Source organism: Squalius cephalus, assembly GCF_949319135.1.
Source record: "Squalius cephalus genome assembly, chromosome: 12".
Classification (NCBI taxonomy): Eukaryota; Metazoa; Chordata; class Actinopteri; order Cypriniformes; family Leuciscidae; genus Squalius; species Squalius cephalus.
In genome coordinates this window covers 422,368-443,142 of record NC_137133.1, presented here as the reverse complement: position 1 = coordinate 443,142, position 20,775 = coordinate 422,368, and the positions used below count along the sequence as shown (strand labels likewise).

At 48.4% G+C, this 20,775-nt stretch overlaps 1 protein-coding gene across 1 annotated transcript; it reads left to right on the top strand.

Annotated features, from left to right (window-relative positions):
• Positions 1-1,566: 1,566 nt before the first annotated feature.
• On the top strand, positions 1,567-20,575 carry LOC307168011 (uncharacterized protein). The gene is made up of 14 exons (XM_079887482.1): positions 1,567-1,623; positions 2,152-2,337; positions 3,466-3,698; positions 5,154-5,999; positions 6,085-6,178; positions 7,249-7,356; positions 7,979-9,715; positions 11,775-11,897; positions 12,118-12,246; positions 14,117-14,309; positions 14,817-14,941; positions 16,424-16,611; positions 20,044-20,177; positions 20,278-20,575. Exons 1-14 carry the CDS (start codon positions 1,621-1,623, stop codon positions 20,508-20,510), a joined length of 4,332 nt encoding a protein of 1,443 aa, XP_079743608.1. The 5' UTR covers positions 1,567-1,620; the 3' UTR covers positions 20,511-20,575.
• The last annotated feature ends 200 nt before the right edge of the window (positions 20,576-20,775 follow it).

The following is a 20,775-nucleotide window of genomic DNA, read 5'->3' as shown; positions in this document are numbered from 1 at the left end:
CACACACACCGCTGAAGAGCTCCTGCTGCAGTTTGAGGCGTCCGTCTACACTCCTGCCATGGTGTATATACACACACACACACACACACACACACACACACACACACACACACACACACACACACAGCTGAAGAGCTCCTGCTGCAGTTTGAGGCGTCCGTCTACACTCCTGCCATGGTGTATATACACACACACACACACACACACACACACACACACACACACACACACACAGCTGAAGAGCTCCTGCTGCAGTTTGAGGCGTCCGTCTACACTCCTGCCATGGTACACACACACACACACACACACACACACACCGCTGAAGAGCTCCTGCTGCAGTTTGAGGCGTCCGTCTACACTCCTGCCATGGTACACACACACACACACACACACACACACACACACACACACACACAGCTGAAGAGCTCCTGCTGCAGTTTGAGGCGTCCGTCTACACTCCTGCCATGGTACACACACACACACACACACACACACACACACACACACCGCTGAAGAGCTCCTGCTGCAGTTTGAGGCGTCCGTCTACACTCCTGCCATGGTACACACACACACACACACACACACACACACACACACAGCTGAAGAGCTCCTGCTGCAGTTTGAGGCGTCCGTCTACACTCCTGCCATGGTACACACACACACACACACACACACACACACACACACACACACACCGCTGAAGAGCTCCTGCTGCAGTTTGAGGCGTCCGTCTACACTCCTGCCATGGTACACACACACACACACCCACACACACACACACACACACACACCGCTGAAGAGCTCCTGCTGCAGTTTGAGGCGTCCGTCTACACTCCTGCCATGGTACACACACACACACACACACACACACACACACACACACACCGCTGAAGAGCTCCTGCTGCAGTTTGAGGCGTCCGTCTACACTCCTGCCATGGTACACACACACACACACACACACACACACACACACACACACACACCGCTGAAGAGCTCCTGCTGCAGTTTGAGGCGTCCGTCTACACTCCTGCCATGGTGTATATACACACACACACACACACACACACACACACACACACACACACACACACACCGCTGAAGAGCTCCTGCTGCAGTTTGAGGCGTCCGTCTACACTCCTGCCATGGTACACACACACACACACCCACACACACACACACACACACCGCTGAAGAGCTCCTGCTGCAGTTTGAGGCGTCCGTCTACACTCCTGCCATGGTACACACACACACACACACACACACACACACACACACACACCGCTGAAGAGCTCCTGCTGCAGTTTGAGGCGTCCGTCTACACTCCTGCCATGGTACACACACACACACACACACACACACACACACACACACAGCTGAAGAGCTCCTGCTGCAGTTTGAGGCGTCCGTCTACACTCCTGCCATGGTGTATATACACACACACACACACACACACACACACACACACACACACACACACACACACACAGCTGAAGAGCTCCTGCTGCAGTTTGAGGCGTCCGTCTACACTCCTGCCATGGTACACACACACACACACACACACACACACACACCGCTGAAGAGCTCCTGCTGCAGTTTGAGGCGTCCGTCTACACTCCTGCCATGGTACACACACACACACACACACACACACACACACACACACACACACACACACACACACACACACACACACACACACACACACACACACACACACACACACACACACACACACACACACACACACACAGGCGTCCGTCTACACTCATGCCATGGTACATCACCGTCCTCGTCACACACGCGTTCTGTCTACAGTATTGTGGCTGTTTACTGGTGTACGTTATAACATTAATTACAAATATTTAAATGCTTTTTTTGTGCAAAAAACTTGAGCTAATCTCCAAAAACATGATAAATATCTGAATGCACTTCATGACCTCTTTGAGATTAAGTCCCTCATCAATATCTGCTGAGTTAGCCAGTGTGTAACGGGCAGAGTGTTAGAGTGTAACTGCGGTCACAGCCGGTCTGAAGATGTGTGTGTAGTGACGGCTGTGTGTGTGTGTTTGGGCTTCTCAACCCCGTCCCACTGAGCCTGAAGCGACTCGATCGCCCCTCTGCTGTCAGACTGAGCCCATGTCTTGTGATCAGGCGCTGGTCCGGCGCGCGGAGGACGTCCTGCACACGCTGGCGGAGACGGTCCCGGAGGCGGAGCGGAGCCCTGCGCGGCCGTGGCTGGAGGAGCTGGAGCGGCGGAAGGAGGACCTGTGCGCTACCGTCCAGCGGCGGGACCGGACCCTGAGGAGCGCGGCGGCCTTCCATCTCGCCCGGGACCGGGTACGTGACGCAATCACTGCCGTCAGCGGGTTTACACGGGCAGCAGCTTCTGAAGGGGGAAACGCTGATGTTAATGGCCATGTGATAATTTGTACAATAATTTGGTATGAATCATCTGGTAGAAACTTGTCAAATTAGACGGATAAACATGAGCAAGGAAAATGACCCAGACTGGCAGCAAAGGCCGTGAGTTAAGCCTCGTGCTCTTCGCCTGTCGGGCAAATGATGACTTAGTTTTTTTTTCAATGAAAGGAATGTACTATATTTTAGTTTGATATGTGTATGTGTGTGTGTATTTTTAGGGGTTTTTATGGTGCTAAATTATATTTCCGCTGTATTTATTATCCATTTATTCACTTTGAGCATAGACCTGAAAATGAAATGTCCAACTTAAACTGGTGAGTCTTGAATGCTTTAGAGCACAGACTGAAGTTTGGCCTCTCTTCAGAGAAAGCACTTGGCAGATTATTGCTGTAGTGAAAGTTTAAAAAAAAGAATTTAAAAGTTACAGGATTTTAAGTTTATTATGAAAAATGCACAAAAATACGATTTTAAATGTTTGTATGAAACCTGTATTTTTAAAACGTATATATTTTATTTATATACACTTATTTACTGTTAATTTAGACCATTTTATTTTTAGAATGATTATAGTAAATTGTGCATCGCTTCAAACATGAATAGCAAACCAGATTTTTAAAGATTTTGAAGAGTGGTGCAGCCGTAACCCAAACTAAGTTAAACGTGTTAAGGTCCTTGCACACGGAGTACGAAATTTTCGCATGTGTTTTTCCGTATTCGTGATTTGGTGGCTCTCAATTGTCAAAACACTATTCAAAATGCTTGAGCTACGGATGCGGAAAACGCAGAAAATCGAACCTGATCCGAATTGTTTTATGACGGACGACAGTGTCGGAGGCAGTGTGGAAGCGTGACTGACATGAGGTCGTATTTATTTTTTAACGTGCGAAATTTCGGATGTGAATTTCGGACTCGGTGTGCAAGGGCCTTTACTCGCTCAGCAGTGGTTTTCAGCAGGCTCTTGAGGATGATCATTTAAACTGAGAACACTGTGTCGAATCCCGGCCTGGATCCTCATCTAACGGAGCGTGTGTCTCTGCTCCTCAGTGCCAGAGCTGGTGCGAGCGCGTGCTGGGCGAGAGCCTCCTGCAGGAGCTGCTGTGGCGAGAGCACTGCGAGGCTCAGGGCGAGAGCGGCTCGTCCACGGGGAGACCGGCGGTCCAGGCCTTCCTCAGGAGGAACCCCTGCCCAGAGGTGCAGGAGCTGGTGGCGCTGGCCCGGCTCGCCCACAGCATGACTGAGCCCAGCCTTCAGCGGGCCGGCACGCAGCTCTCGCACAGGTGCGCATCACACCTTCAGTTCAGACACACTTACACAGGACTGGTTTGGCAGTGCATTGTGGGCATGCAGCCTTGAACTCTTAATGTTGGTCTACAGTTACCCTCATTTCTGTGCCACAGTAGTGATCGATCATCATCAAAATGGCAGATTCCTGATATCTGAATATCTATCGGGCCGTCTAACTGTGATCACGTTTATGACCTGAAAGAGAACCGGCCACAGACGTCCGTGTGCAATGCTGACGATGCCATAAAGCTCACTAAACACTGATCAGAAATCAGCTTATTGATGTAACCCGTTTCAGTAATTTTAGTAATTAATTATTGTATATGCAAGTTGACATTTTAAATTGCAAAATGTCTACAGGAAGCTCATTTTCTTCTGACTCCTTCGGCTGCATGAACACATTATCATTGTCAAGAACTTTGTGTTTTGAGCATGATCTGTTTAAAAATATTAGGGGTGTAACGGTTCACATTAATCACGGTTCAGGTTTTATCACGGTTTCGGATCGGTTCGGTATGTGCTGTGTTTGGGGGGGGGGGGACTACTGTCAAATATAGATAAACAAAATGGGGAAAAAAATCTAATTACAAGCAATAGCACAAACACAGAGCAAAGATACAAATAAAATCAACGGTCCTTCAGGAGGTCTAACAGCAGTTTTCAGCTACAGAAATGTAATAAAGTATAAATCTTCACAGTATAAATTAAAGATTAATCATAAGTAACAAAAAGCTATTTTAAGTTATACCAAGATCAGTGAGTGAAATATATCTATACCCCCCCCCCCCCATTAGATTTGACATTAACCGCAGGAAGTGCGTGTCGAACCATAGGTGGAGAGTGGTTTGGTTTAATTGAGAACCGTTACACCCCTAAAAACATCCATGTGCACTCTCTATATGATTTTTGCCAAGATGTGTTCCTGGATCAGTGTCTTTTATTGGTCGTTGACCATTGAACCATTCCAGCGCTAAGCCTTACCTCAAACCCCTACCGGTTTCTCAAGCCCTATGGACCCTTTTCACTGACTGACGTTATTGACATTGAAAGAATGAAAGAAAAGTTTAAGTTTTACTTCTTTCTAATGCACATTTTAACATAATGTGACTTGGCATTAAATATACAGTAAAGTACAGTAAAGTAAATTGCTATTTCTAACACAACAGCTGAAGGAGCTACGGCAAATTTGACATCTTTCTTCTAACCTATGGAATCAATCTCTCCATTTCTTTCTATTTTGAAAGTCATGGAAATGCTATCGTGGATTTTCTTTCTTTTGCTATTAGACCTGAAGGTAATGAGAAAATCTAATTTGTAGTTTCAAAGGGTCCACTGGTTTAAAGATCCCGTCCCGGTGTGTTGATCCAGAAACTACTTGGCAAAATCACAGGCACAAGCTTGTTGAATGTGAATCTGTTTGCGTGACGAGTGTTCATGCCGGTCCACAGATGCATGACTCTGAGGAGACTCTTGACCTCCGCGGGTGCGGTTCCCCTTCATGACCTTCACCTTGCCCTCCAGTGGCAGTACGAGTACCTGAAGGGTCACCACAGCAGCTCTGACATCACTTCCCCCGAGGACCAGCACCACACCCTCGTGCGGCCGGCGCTCGTGGTCTCCCACTGCGAGAGTGTGTGTGATGTGTCCCGGTGGCCTCCTGTGGGGGACTGCCACCTCCAGGCCTCGCCCCGCGGAGCCGCAGCCAAACCGCCCTCGCTCAGCTCCTTCGACTCCGGCTTCGACGGAGCCGGGAACACGCATCTGGATCACAGGAGCAGGAGGGACATTCTCCCGAGGTTTCTGGGAAACGGAGACTCCGCGTTCAAGTCGAGGCAGATTCACGAGGACGTTGTGAGCGTGTCCGACTCCGAGGAGCCGCCTGAAGAGCTAGGGTTCGGGTTACAGCGGGCCAGTATTCAGATCGTCCCCAAAATAACCTCAGACTCTGTGAACCTGGAGATCAAAGTGAAGCGCTCGTCCACGCTACCCAGAAACCCCTGGCTGAGCCTCCCGATAGATGACCTGGAGAGCTCCTACACGGTGACCATTACGCCCGGCTCCTCCATCCCGCGGAGCCCCAGTCCTCCGGACCGGCCTCGGGACCAGCCCACGCAGACGGACCGCGGACTCCAGCACCCCCACCCGAGCTTCGAGGAGTCGGAGCTGAATCCCGCAGGAAACGTCCTGTCCAGCACCCTGACGGATGCGGAGGAGAGACCCAGCGGCACCGGAGACCCTTCTCTCCTCTGGGACTCCTTCGACCTGCACAACCTCAGACGGGACTCTTTTGAGCGGTAAGCCGGCCGTGGTGCTTCTCAGACGCTGATGTTTGATTGTGATGGGCTTCTGTAAGGACTCGTGTCCTCCTGTATTGGGTAGGTCGGAGGTGTCTCTGGGTGACTGGGTTCAGAGAGAGCAGCGAGAGCTGGAGGAGGTGGAGACGACGCTAGAGCGAACCGCTGAGATATTACAGGTGAGTGTCCGCTGTGAGTCTCGGGTCACGCTTCGACGGGTTTGTGGAGGAGCAAGATGTGGTCCCGCTCCTGTACATGAGTGACTGACAGATCTAGAATCATCAATAACATGTATGCTAAGTCACATACTCTGAGTAGAACACAGCTGTGTCGAGTGCTCAGTTATGAAATATCTTTATACAGTGTTATCTTAGTGAAAATGAGTCACTTAGTTTTTATTAATATTTTCATTTTATATATTTTCTGTTAAGTTTTTGTGACTTAGTAGTTTCTGCCATTTTTGCATTTATATGTTTTTGTCCCTTTCCTTGCACAGGGCTCTCACTGAGCGAAACATGCTCTTGCTCGACTGTGTTTCTCCCGCCAGGATTTATAAACAATTCCCTTTGAGATGCTTTGAGCGAGTTGTGTATTCAATTCATACTTTATAAACTGAATCACTGACAGACATCTGCTTTCAAATGCTTACGTCAAGCAACCTTTATTTATATAGTGCTTTATGCAATACAGATTTTCAAAGCTGCTTTAAAGGGATAAACAGGAAAATAAGGTGCTTGTGTATTCTGAAGTATGCCTGCGCTACTCTGCTGTGTGACTGAGCGGTTAATTGCACTTAAATCTCCAAATACTTCTAGGATGACGTGAAATTAATGTAAACTGTCTGTTATATCTGATATGTTTAAGTAGATCTGTGCATTAGTGTGAACGCAGCCTATTAGACCCGCCGTCTGTCATCCGTGACGATCAAACCACAGTAATGCTGAGAGAATCTCTCTGACCTCGTCTGGAAAACACTGATACTTAGTGTTCGTTCAACCAAAACTAAACTGGGTTAGTTTGGACTAAACTGCTCAATTCATATGGATTCGTTTTACAATCTCGTTATAAACTTTGAGAGTCAAGAGTCAAAGTGGTAGTTGCGCTGCGGTCAATGGAGGGACAGAAATCTCTGATTTCATCAAATATCATGTGTGACTTCAGCTGATGACCCGAGATGAAACCTCTCCTTGCCCTGCTCCGTGATCTTGCAGTTGAAGCGATTGACCCGATTATGATGTGGTGTTTTCAGGAGGAAGAGGATGTTCTTGCACAGGAGGGGGTCCTGGACGAGCTGTTGCGGTCCGAGGATCTGCACAAACACTGGCCCGTGTGGACTGAAGCACGCCAGCACAGTGCGGTGAGTGAGTCTTTCGGAGAGTTCAGGAGCAGGAGACCATTCGGTTTCTGCATGTTGACTCCATAGGCAATCATTCTCTTTATAAGAAACTCTGAGAAGAACCAAACGTGTTCTGACTGGGGCGGTGCAATTAATCGCGATTTGAGCACATAGGCACCGCCTAAGGCTGCTTTTTTCTAACCTATCTAACTCTGGGGGATACGGTGAATAAGATAAAGTCCCAAAAAGTCGGTGTGTCGGTTACTGTTCTCTTAAAATCGACTGTTTTTAATCCGATCTAATGAATAATGTGAACCGATATGGGATAGTTAGTGAAATAGTCAGCGTAATGTGAAGCTGGATATAGAGCATCATAACCTGAAGTTGTCAGATCTCAATTCGCCAAAGTTTGGAAGGTATTTGTAATGTTTAATGGGCATTTAAGGATTGTTTGAATGAGATGCATGCATGGTTTCAGAATGCTGAGCGTATTATTAAAGTATAGCATTTGCCTTTCTATTATTACACAGAACTGTTAAAGACCGTAAATTAATGAAACCGGAGAATTGGTGTGTCTGTGCTATTTGCTTTATGTTAGGAACTAGGAAGTATGAATATTTGAACATTTAACTTTTTGTTCCAGATGTCCCCACGAGATCTGGCTGAATCTGGCGTGATTGGATTGGATGATGGCCTTCAGAGTGAACTCTCTTCTTCAGACTCTGAGACTCTGAAAACTAGTGAAAGCGACTCCGACGCCCCGGGATTGGCCGATGAAAGTCCACCAATGAGTGAAGGGCCTGTGCAGCTGGACACTAGAGGTCCTGAGGTGGACAGGAGTGGGATCCTTCGAGGGCTTAGAGATCTTCAAGTTCTTGATGAGCAAATAAAGGAGGAGCAGTTGAAACTGGAAGAGCTGCGCTGCACTGAGACTGAGGCGCTTCAGTCGGAGCAACGGACGCTGGGTCATGTGACCACACGCAGCTCCTATAGGGAGAGGAGGATGTTCCTGGCACAGCTGGAGGAGGAGAAGCGGGAGGTGGAGAAGATGGAGAGAAGCCTGAGCAGAGAGATGGAGAAAGCGGGCAAGGCGAGGACTAGCTCAAGCAAAGGCCGCAGAGTTGTCAAGTGTTCGGTCATGGAGAGGAACTGGAAGCTGAAAGATCTGGACGGCGAGTTGTTGAGGAACTGCAGGCCCGAATCAGCCCGTCAAACAGAGTGTGCCAGTCCATCGCCTCCAGATCTCTCAGACTCGAGCTTGACTCCTGAGCCTTTGAGTTCATCAAGCGGGTCTGTTCCTAACACAAGCTTGAGTGAGATTGGGATCGGAGATCCTGCAGCTCCTGACTCAGAATCCCTTCAGGAGGCCCCGTCTTGTCAAGGAGAGCCTTTTGTATTGAGTAGATTTTCTGCTCCCGATCAGAAACTGGAAGCGATGGACGCCACTGAAGGCCCAAGCGCCCATCCTGAGCATCCCGAGGGTGAGACGTCTTCCTGCGCCTGTACAGACGGTGGCGATTCTGCTGCTGATCAAGCTGAGCCTGAGGCTAGTGGAGCTGAGCGGGAGCGGGAGGGTAGTGGAGCTGAGCGGGAGCCGGAGGCTAGTGGAGCTGAGCGGGAGCAGGAGGCTAGTGGAGCTGAGCGGGAGCGGGAGGGTAGTGGAGCTGAGCGGGAGCGGGAGGGTAGTGGAGCTGAGCGGGAGGGTAGTGGAGCTGAGCAGGAGGCTAGTGGAGTTGAGCGGGAGCGGGAGGGTAGTGGAGCGGAGCGGGAGCGGGAGGGTAGTGGAGCTGAGCGGGAGGGTAGTGGAGCGGAGCAGGAGGCTAGTGGAGCTGAGCGGGAGCGGGAGGGTAGTGGAGCTGAGCGGGAGCGGGAGGGTAGTGGAGCTGAGCGGGAGCCGGAGGCTAGTGGAGCTGAGCGGGAGCCGGAGGCTAGTGGAGCTGAGCGGGAGGCTAGTGGAGCGGAGCCAGAGGCTAGTGGAGCGCCCTGGACCCAGAACAGCAGTGTGGTGCGAGATGCGTTTGATCCCGGAGGCGTCCTGGTCACTCCAGTGGCTGCACCGCGGAGCGCCGTACCTCTCGACGGCCGTTCTGAGAGACGACCATCAGCCTCTGAACACACAGGCACTCGAGCACCGGTGGAGTCAGACGCCTGCGCACAGAGCACGTCTCAAGGCCTGCACATGCAGAACAATAACAACAACACCGCAGTGCTGCGCAGCGAAGAGACCTCGAGCTCCTCCACGGCTGTCCCAGAGACACCGGCGCTGCCCAGCCCTCAGGAGGACGCCGTGTCTGGGCCGTGTGTGGGCCGTGACGGCGGAGGCTCCATGAGAGCGGTCTGCAGATCTCCACTCCAGCTGCAGCTCAACACCTATAGACAGGTGCGCTCCAGGGTCTGGGCGAGGGGTCAGAGCAGGGGGTGCGTGATGTGTATCGTCTTTGATAATAGCGTAATTTGTGTTATGTCATTCACTTTGAAAACACTCCACACTTTGACGACGGTGCACTGTTTTATAGCATGACGTAACCTAGTAGATTGCAGTTAGAATGAACCCGAAATTTTACGGCAACGAGTTTTTGTCTTGTATTTCTAGTTGATATAGTTGATTTATAGGCGTTTCGCACGAGTGTTCTTCCCCAATATCAGCATGATTGCAAATCTTGATCTTAGGCGTTTCGCACGAGTGTTCTTCTCCAATATCAGCATGATTGCAAATCTTGATCTTGTTTATTCAACTGTTATATAAAATCAGTAATTTAATATTGAGTTATGCTTTTGTCTTTTTCAACAGCTATAGTTCCAAACAAAGCTGTGTATCTCAGTGTTTCCTTAATAAATCAATCAGTGTTTTTGAATGAATCAGTGATTTAAATAATTCATAAACAGTCGCTGTCAGGCCTGAAGCAGTCAAGATACCGGCACAAAACGGATATTACAGTTATAATCTGTTAATACCGCACACCCCTGTTTGACAGTGTAGTTGTACTCGTTTACAGTAGAGTCATAACTACTGAGGCTCTGTTCCAGACTCTAGTGTGCTGCTCACTCAGTGCATTCTGGGCTTACATCCCTCAAGTGCTTGAGTGAAGTTTAATTAATGATGCAGGTGTGTACACATCTGCATCTCCACTTGACCAAACGTCATGACGCTTCAGCGAGGCGGCGGTTCACTAGGGCAGGGGTCCCCAACCCCCGGTACCGGTCCGTGGGACATTTGGTACTGGGCCGCACAGAAAGAATAAATAACTTACCGTATTTTCCGGACTATAAGTCGCTCCGGAGTATAAGTCATCAGTCAAAAAATAGGCTATGTTTTTTCTTCTTCATGGCACAAGTTGCACTGGACTAAGTCGCATTTATTTAGAAATTTATTACACACAAAAAAAACAATGTTACAGACAGGACAGATCTCTGTACGGAAGTGAGCGCTCTGAAAGCGGCACTAAAAGACTGCTTTAAAACTTTCGCAGAGACCTCAAACAGAAAGCACAAAGCCTGTCTTTAAATTTAATTTAGTTTTGTATTAATTGTATCTTAATTTTAATCAATGTTTCATCAACCAATTGCCTGGATTTAATAAGTAAGTAAATATAGTAGAAATAGATAATCAGGACACGGAGGCGCCGGCGCGTGAACTGGAGCTCCTCTCATAAATTAACCGAAACTCAGTGATAAAGTAGCTTACTTGCCTCACAGACCTGAGACATATATAGAAAACTTAATGTGTACTTTTAAACAGAACAATTCAAAACTGAAAGAAAACTGTTCTCTGCTTATGTAATCCATATGAAATGTGCATTTCTCTCTGGCGCGTTCACTACTGCGAAGATCGCGAGTCAGCATCGTCAACTTTGCAGCCGACACTGACACAGAAAACACTTGTTTATTAGTAAACAATTAAAATTATGATGTTAAAATGTTAATGTTATAAATGTTATAAAATTAAAATGTCTCCTGCTGTATTTTACATATTCATAATCATTCATTTTGCCGGTTCGTTGTGACAGCTTTTAGGTGCTTTATTGGCAGCGCCACCCTTACATGTTACATGAACGCATCAGCGCCGAAAACATGGAGATTTTTTTCTTTCGGGGGGCATTTTGATTTGTTTGTGTTCAGGCTTTCTCAGTTGTCTTTAGGCGCGATGTTATGAGGACGCTGCTAATAAAGTTGCGAGTAGGCCTACACATTGGATTCACGTTTATTATATTTAAAAAATACCCCAGTTTTTATGCCGGTCGTATCATTTTATTTTGTTGTATTTATCCGCCACACCTTAAAGTCCGGTGCGTGAAAATATTGTCTGATATTAAACCGGTCCGTGGTGCAAAAAAGGTTGGGGACCGCTGCCCTAGGGTTTGGAGCATAGTTGAGCTTCTCTTCTGTCTGCGTGAGACTGAGCTGGAGCGGTGTCTGGTTTCTTCCCTGTTCTGAGTTAGATGAGTGATTATGAGACGCCCATCGTGCTGGACAGCGGGTCGGGATTGATGAAGGCAGGGTTTGCAGACCAGGATCTTCCAACTACGGTGTTCCCAACGGTCATCGGCCATCCCAAATATGAGGTACTCTCTCTCTCGCTCTGGTACATCGATACCATAATAGAAAATCTAATTCTAATCTAAATAGTCTCATTCAGCAGATTAGATCTGGATGATATTATAAACATTAGTGCTTTCCACAATATATCAGAAAATGTTTTTACTCTACTTGACTAACTCAGCCCATGTGTTCATGTTTCCTTGTGTTTTGTTGGTCTGGACTGATGATGGTCTTGTGTTCCAGGAGATCATGAACGGCAGTGTGGAGCGAGCGGTGTACATCGGGCACGAGGCACAGCACATGAGAGGAGTGCTAGCGCTGAAATATCCCATCAGGAACGGCGTAGTGCGCAACTGGGATGAGATGGAGATGGTGAGTGCTGACGGACGCTGCTCTTCAGAGGATCTCTGCACTCCTTCACTGCAGTGTGTTTAGGGATCGGATGGTCTTTGACTGACATGAGGGATTTCTTTATGCCTCGTTTGATCACAGATGCTGCTGATGACATGAACGCTGCTTGGGTTGAGAGTAGCTTGAGCTGGGATTTAATAGCCCTCATGTTTTCGCTGGTGTATCCAAACATTCACGGGTTCCTATTGAAAGGATTTACTGCTGTGGTTCACATGCACTCAGATAATCTGTTTATAATCAGATTGATGGATCAGCTGCACTGAAAAGCCTTTATGTAAACACCTAAACAATCCCAGTTACGATCTGATCGTAGATGTAGACCTGAAATAATCTGATCAACGGGGGCAAGTATGTAAATGCTGGAATCAGACGCTTTTCTCAGTCAGGGTCACTAATGCCTTGATCACATGTTTAGTGCTGTTATATATGAACTGGCCAGTGAACGTGACGTGCTGACGTGTGTGTATGTGCCGAAGTTGGGGTGGGCGTGAAGGAAAAATATCTCGATTTTATTATCTCGATTCTTTTTCAAGTTGGTTTTACTATTGTGCAAGTGACTGAGCATTACAGCCAAACTAATGTTCCTATTTTAAAAACAAAGCCTTGGGTAACACAATCTAAAATAAAAAGGGCTGACATTTAGGCCAAAGTGGGGAAGATAAAAATCTTTTTTTTTTTTTTAATAAAGAAAATGACATTACACTTAATATACAGATGAAATAAACAGTGCTTTATTTTGTCAGCTACAGTAGGTGTATTTAGCAGTAGCATTGAAGAGAGTAATTAAATGAACAAATATGAAATAAAACACTATATAGACTTCACTGTATAAATGTTTTATTAACATTTAAAGAGATGGTTCCCCCAAAAATGAAAATTGTCATAATTTACTCTCGTTGTTTTAAACCTGAATAAGTTTCTTGTTGAAATAAGTTATTTTGAAGAATGTGGGAGCAGTTGCTGGTCTCCAGTGGATAGTGTATTTCTCCTATGGAAGTCAATGGGGACCAGCAACTGTTTGCTTACACGCATTCTTCAAAATAACTTTTGTGTTCAGCACAAGAAAGATATGAATACTTAGTCCAGTATCCAGCCGCTGTTTGACGGGCTGTTAGTGCCGTGCGCTTCGGGTTTATGCGCTCAGAGAAGCGCACGTTAGAACAGCAACACTGCAAATGAAATGTTTAAACGGCAAGGCTTTAAAGCACATGCAGATAATGAACGTTTGTGAGCTGCAGTGTCCGGTACGTCTGCATTAACACTGATGTGCATGTACAGTATGTTGAGGCTGCGGCGCCAGAGCTGCACTGATGGACTGTGCGCTGTAACACGACACCATATTTCTTCAAAAGCCGATCGTGGAGACGTTTTAATCGTTTAATAATATACATGTATGCATGTCATTTTTGCTTATGGTTTAACTGAATCATCGAAGGCCCAAAGCAAGTACATTGGTCAATAAAGAGATTTAAATGCATAAAAGTCTAGAACTTACAATAACCATGTTTACACGCACGCACGCACGCACGCGGGGGAACAGGAGAGCAATCAATAAATCAGTCAATAAATGGGAAAACGAAGCAACTTGCGTTACTTATTTGAAAAGTAACTTGGATAGTGTGTTGTAACATTAAAAGTAATGCGTTACTTTACTAGTTACTTGAGAAAGTGATCTGCTGATGTAACTGGCCCTGGACACTGGTTGAGAGGCCGGCTAGCGCTGGTCAGGTTGAGGGCTGGTGATGGTTCTGCAGGTCCTGTTCTCCTGATGAAAGCGCTCTGATTGCTCCTGATCCTGCAGTGTTGTGTCGGCTCTCTCTCTCGTCTGCAGATCTGGGATCATGCGTTCCGGCATCTCTCCGTGAGTCCCGAGGATCACCCGGTGCTGCTGACCGAAGCCGCCATGAACCCGCGGCAGAACCGGCAGCGCATGGTGGAGCTGATGTTCGAGTCCTTCAGCGTCCCGCTGGCCTTCGTGGCCCTGCAGGCGGTGCTGGCGCTCTACGCCTCGGGACGCACCACCGGTCAGAGACACACACACACACACACACACACACACACACACACACACACACACACACACACACACACACACACACACACACACACACACACAAAAACACACACACACACACACACACAAAAACACACACACACACACACACACAGGCCGGTTTATCAATCATGTTCATCATTTAGAGCAGGGTTCCTCAAACTCGGTCCTGAGGGCCGCTGTCCTGCACAGTTTAGCTCCAGCCCTGATCAAACACACCTAGCTGTGAGCCTCTAGTGATCCTGAGGACATTGATCAGCTGGCTCAGGTGTGTCTGATCAGGGTTGGAGCTAAACTCTGCAGGACAGCAGCCCTCAGGACCGAGTCTGAGGAACCCTGATTTAGAGGCCTTAGCTAGAGCATCATATGATACATGAATTTCTGTTTAGGGAAAAGTCATCTGAAGCGTCTTGTTTTGAAGTTGTTCGGTGTGATTGTGTCAGGGTGATGTCGTGCTGATGTGTGTGTGTGTGTGTAGGTGTGGTGCTGGACTCTGGAGATGGCGTCAGTCACAGTGTTCCTGTGTTCGAGGGTTACTGTCTCCCTCACGCCGTGCAGCGCTTCAACCTCGCCGGAGCCGACGTCACCCTGCAGCTGCAGAAGGTGCACACACACACACACACACACACACACACACACACACACACACACACACACACACACACACACACACACACACACACACACACACACACACACACACACACACACACACACACACACACACACACACACACACTCGCTCGTTGATCAAAGTGCTTAGATGCATGAAAAAGCTGAGATTCTAAGCTTTAAGACGGTACATGTTTTGTTCATTAAGTGGTTGCTTAGAAATTTGATGATTAAAAAAATGTGTGCTGTTGGAGTACGGGGTTAAGGGGTTAACGAGCACCTGCTCTGCTCTTCTCCATCAGTCTTCAGTGTGTGATGTTGCTGTGTGATCATGAAGCTCCAGTTATTCTCTATATCAGTGTCAGTGTTCCTGAACTCCTGAAACGCCTCCACTGTAGTCGTGAGTTTCTCCCGGGAACGAACACGTCACAATATTCCTCATTATAATATTCATGCGCAGAATAAAGGGGCGGGGCCTGGTTGAGTTAGTTAGTAGTGTGTTAGACTGGCGGTTATGGTAAGGGGCGGGGCATTTCCCAAACACACTCAAAGCGCTCGACCAATCACAACACACTGCTCCAGCCGACCAATCAGAGCACAGTGTGCTTTTCAGTAATAATAGAAGGCGGGGTCTTCATAGAGACAGGAAGTAATGAGTGTTACTAGGGGCTTTCGCACCGGGTAGTTCTAGGAGCTAGAGACCAGGGTGGTTCCCCGAGAACTACTGGTTCCCCTAGGAACGTTTTCCTGGTTGCATTTGCACCGCCTCCTCAGCGTAAATGTTAAGAGGTCCATCTATCACTGTTTTCCATGTTCGTAGAGTTAGTTTGTGGAGTAAATATATAGGCTATAATCTGTGCCTTTACACAGCCTTTTTAATAATGGCGTGTGCTGGTGTTTTGCGTGCGTTAGGGTTAGCGAACACTAACGTCACTGTAGTTCCTATAGCGCTGGTTTACACCGACTCTGAAGTAGGAGTAAATTAGTTCCTCCAAAAGGAGTTCCTAGAACTCAAATCATTCCTAGTTCCTGCGGTGCGAACACGCCCTGAAAGCCCCATTGACAGACCGGGGAGAGGAGCAGCAACATGGAGAATATGGATATAATCAACATTCAAGCAGGAAAACCTGCTCTAGTACAAAAACGTGTGTGTGTGTGTGTGTGTGTGTGTGTGTGTGTGTGTGTGTGTGTGTGTGTGTGTGTGTGTGTGTGTGTGTGTGTGTGTGTGTGTGTGTGTGTGTGTGTGTGTGTGTGTGTGTGTGTGTGTGTGTGTGTGTGTGTGTGTGTGTGTGTGTGTGTGTGTGTGTGTGTGTGTGTGTGTGTGTGTGTGTGTGTGTGTGTGTGTGTGTGTGTGTGTGTGTGTGTGTGTGTGTGTGTGTGTGTGTGTGTGTGTGTGTGTGTGTGTGTGTGTGTGTGTGTGTGTGTGTGTGTGTGTGTGTGTGTGTGTGTGTGTGTGTGTGTGTGTGTGTGTAGCTGCTGCTGGAGCAGGGCGTGTGTATGCGCACGTCAGCCGAGCTGGAGATCGTGCGGGAGATGAAGGAGAGATGCTGCTGTGTGGCTCTGGATTATGAAGCGGAGCTGAGGAGCGCAGGATCGGCCTCGGAGGTTCAGTACACACTCCCTGACGGGCGGCTCGTCTCGCTGGCCTCCGAACGCTTCCGGTAACGTGTGTGTGTGTGTTCTTCACTGTCTGCCTCACCCTAGACTCAGTGGCACTGGGAGCTGTTGCTAACGTTAGCTTACCTGCGTATCCCCGGTTCTCTGATGACAGAAGTGGCCTCTCTCACTAAGGGAACGTCTCTGGCGTGACCGACTGTAGAAGCACCAGTTACACCACCAGTTACACCTAACCCTGGTATATAACTGCGTCATTCTACACACCAGCTTCACCGTGTGGCCTACAAGGAGGGCGGTGAGAGACCTCACTTCTGTTATCTGAGATCCGGGGTTATGCAGGTAGCTCTCTTTCTAACATCCGTTCAGTATTGATATAGACCAGGGTTCACCAATCTCGGTCCTGGAGGGCCGCTGTCCGGCAGAGTTTAGCTCCAACACCTGTTTGAAAGTTTCTAGTATGCCTAATGAGACCTTGATTAGCTGGTTCAGGTGTGTTTAATTGGGGTTGGAGCTAAACTCTGCAGGACAGCGGCCCTCCAGGACCGAGATTGGTGAACCCTGATATAGACCACTCCCGTACTGCAGATATGCTGTATGAACAGATGCAACAATGAAAGTGTTAACTAAAGGCCTTGGTTATGACACTAAAGTGAAGCCCAAGCCTGTATAAAACCCTAAAGTGGACCAGCACCAGGTGTTTAACTGGAAGCAGGATAAGAACGAGAGACGTGTGGAAGTGTTATGGCGTTACACTCGCCGCTCCCGCACCGAGCTCTGATGGATCGTCCACATCCAGCCTACAGGATCTGACAGGAGTGTGTGTGATGCCCAGCTTGCCACAGCGCATGTCCTGAATGGAGACCCGTGAACCGCTCCCAGGAGTGGCCGTGTCTCTGGTGGGATGAGCTCGACGCTGGTGGGGATTGTACATTTGCATCCTTGTAATGCATTACACTCGCGTTCCCCTTCCGATGAGAGAGCGGCTGAGGTGAGATGGGTCTCCCCGTGTAACCGTCAGCCCACGAGACCTGAAGCGGACTGCCGATACACCCCTGGGCGGGATCAGGGACTTACGGGAGTTACCGTCTTTCCCCCTGATAAATCCACATGTCAAGGAGTGCTGGCTTATCGTTCCCGAACCCAACCCCACTTCACATGCCGAAACGGCTGAAAGAGAGAACTGTGGAAAAGGCTCTACCTCTCTCTGATAGATCCTGCAGGACACAGAGCATCAGATGCGGAGCATAAGATCGAGAGGGTTCGTCTCTGCACCATCGGTCAAAATCTCTCCGCTTATGATCATAGAGTGTGTAGAGCAGTGGCCGGGATTAAGTCATGTGGCTCGCAGGGCTCACCCTTTACCAACTAACCAGCGATAAAGACACATCAACAGAGATCGGCTCTCTGCAGAAAAAGCAGCCAATTACAATTCCCTTGCAGTACAGCCTACCGACGTTAATAAAGTTCATGATAATAATAATAATAATCATGCTATACCAGCAGAAGTGTGTGTTCAGTGCTGTTCACGAGTGTAGGGCTGTCGCGGTGGAGGACTTCCCTTGCGGTAATGTTGAGTGGCTCAATAGCGCGATATGCGGTTTTATCGCCATTTATTTGTTTCTTTTATTTATATTTATTTGTTGCTATATAAATAACTGTTAGGATGTGGTCAGCATGCACAAAAACAAGTACATTTTCAGTAGCCGAGACTAAACGGCGTCTCTGCGCATTGGAAGGCTGTCACTCAGCGCACGACAGACTGTCTGAGTCATTATAACCCTTCGTTCAACTAACACGTTCAAAAACGCTGATTCATTAAAAGATGAAACAAGGTGTTAATTATTTTTAACTGAGCTCCACTCTTCAAGGCTCAGCTGACGCGGCGCAAGCGTAGCGCTGAAGCTGATGCGATTCAGTGCGTGACTCTTTCTGTTTCCCGCGGCTTCCTCGCGCTGTGGTGCTGGCCAGCGCTGACACTGATGCCATCCACGGTACATGCCCTTAAACGTTAGGATGACACGACACATTTCGCTTTCCTTGGACACAGCAAACTTTTCACGAATCTATATGACTTTACCTCAAAGACATACGCAGGTAATCGCACACGCTCACTCTCTCATCCACTGTCTGTTCAGGCTTAAGTGCAAATCCACGAAGCCTCTGTACAAACCACCATGATAAAAACGTTATCATTATTAACTTATTTAACATTCAATACACATGCACAAAGTTCAAAACAAGAAGGGTATTGCCTTATGAAAAAAGAAAACACGTGAATATCGCGGTTACTAGCGTTCCTCTGTGGTCGGCTTGTCAGTAGCGCGGTTACGCCACAGCCCTGCACGAGTGTCACGAGTGAACTAGCCGCTTGCGTTCCTGTGGTGTCCTCCAGCTCCTGCACTGGGATTCAAGCTTAGAAAAGCAGCGAAAATGTAAAAGTAGGCTATATAAACTTTAATATATCCTTTTACTGAAACGGGTGCTGTGCAGAGAGACATTTCGAAACATCTCCCCCGCTGGTTCTTTCACTTTTGCGCAGAGACCCTTTTATGACACATGATAAATGTCGTATTTTTGATAATCCACGCAGATTTCAGTTGACGATTCTGTTTAACGTTATTAATAAAACATAAAGGAATGAGAGAAAAAAAGAGCAGCATGTGCTTTATATTGAAAAGAAATATTAAAAGCGCAGTAAGTCGTGAAAGAGAACTGAATGCTGAGCTCCGAGCGCAACACGGGCAAGCAGAGTAGCCTTGGTCTCCGGCTGCACGCCTAATGGTCTGGGTCTCTCTGCGGTGTGACACTCTCACGGACAGGCTGATATGGTCGAGAGGCTTTCTGGGTAAGCGAACGCTTCTCCCTCCTCGAGTCTCACTGTGGGCGCACAGCTGTGGCCGTAGAGCCGAACATAGCCTTGGGGTCTACAGGGGCGTAAGACTGAGCCAGAACTCTTTCTCCCAGTAAAGCCCGTCCTCCTGCCGCAGCTCTGAACCGGCCCGTGCCGTGTGGAGACTCGGGTCTGCCGTCACTCAGACCCCCCCCAGCGCTGGGTTCGGGAGCCTCTCCTCCAGTAGCTCCGCCTCCTGTGCCGTCAGGAGAGATGACACTTCTCATCGTTAGGGTATTTCTGCAGTGTTTCGTCAGCAGAACAATCCAGAAGTACATGAGATAACAGCACAACCCACTGAAGAGGTGCATCTTACCGCCTCATCCCGCTACACAGATGGCGCCGCTGTGAATAAGGTCTGATGGGTGTAACGGGTGGGTGTGGCTCTGTGGCTCCGCCCCCTCTGAGGTGTGGCTCTGTGGCTCCGCCCCCTCTGAGGTGTCAGTCTTCCCTGGGAAGCTGAAGAGCATTATATCTCATTAAGAGGAGCGTGTGCTGCACATAACGACATGTTCATCAGAGACACTGAGTATATCAGGACCTTATGACTTCACCCTCTCACAGCCTCATGTCTTCACACACGCAGGGCTCCTGAGATCCTCTTCAGGCCGGAGCTGATTGGACGAGATCATCATGGGATGCAGGAGAGCGTGTTCAGGTCCATCATGCAGTCGGACATCGACCTCCGGCGCAGCTTTGTGGGAAACATCCTCCTGTCAGGTGTGTGTGTGTGTGTGTGTGTGTGTGCGCGTGTGTGTGCTGGCCAATCAGAGGCTAGGACCTGTAACACATGTGACTGAGTGTGTGTGTGTGTGTGCAGGCGGGAACACGCTGCTGCCGGGCCTCCCGGAGCGCCTCCAGCAGGAGGTGTGTGGTGTGTGTGCGTCGGACCTGGGTGTGTGTGTGCGGGTCGTCAGCCCTCCGGAGCGGGACTCGTCCGTGTGGAGCGGCGGAGCGGCGCTGGCCAGCAGAACCGAGCTCAGCGGCGCCTGGATCAGCGCGCAGGAGTACCAGGAGTTCGGCCCGCACATCGTCTTCAGGAAGTGCTTCTGACACACACACACACACACACACACACACACACACACACACACACACACACACACACACACACACACACACTGCTCAGTCTCTGATAGTGCCAATGTTCCTCGGCGTGCGAGTCCACGTTTTAACACTTTTAAACTCTTCTTCTACTGGTTGTATCAATCAGGTCGTCCGTCTCTTTAACACATGAACTATAATCTAATATGTAAATGTTTATATACGTGTGTGTGAGTGTTTAAAGCTATCTATGAGATATTAATGTGGCGTTTGA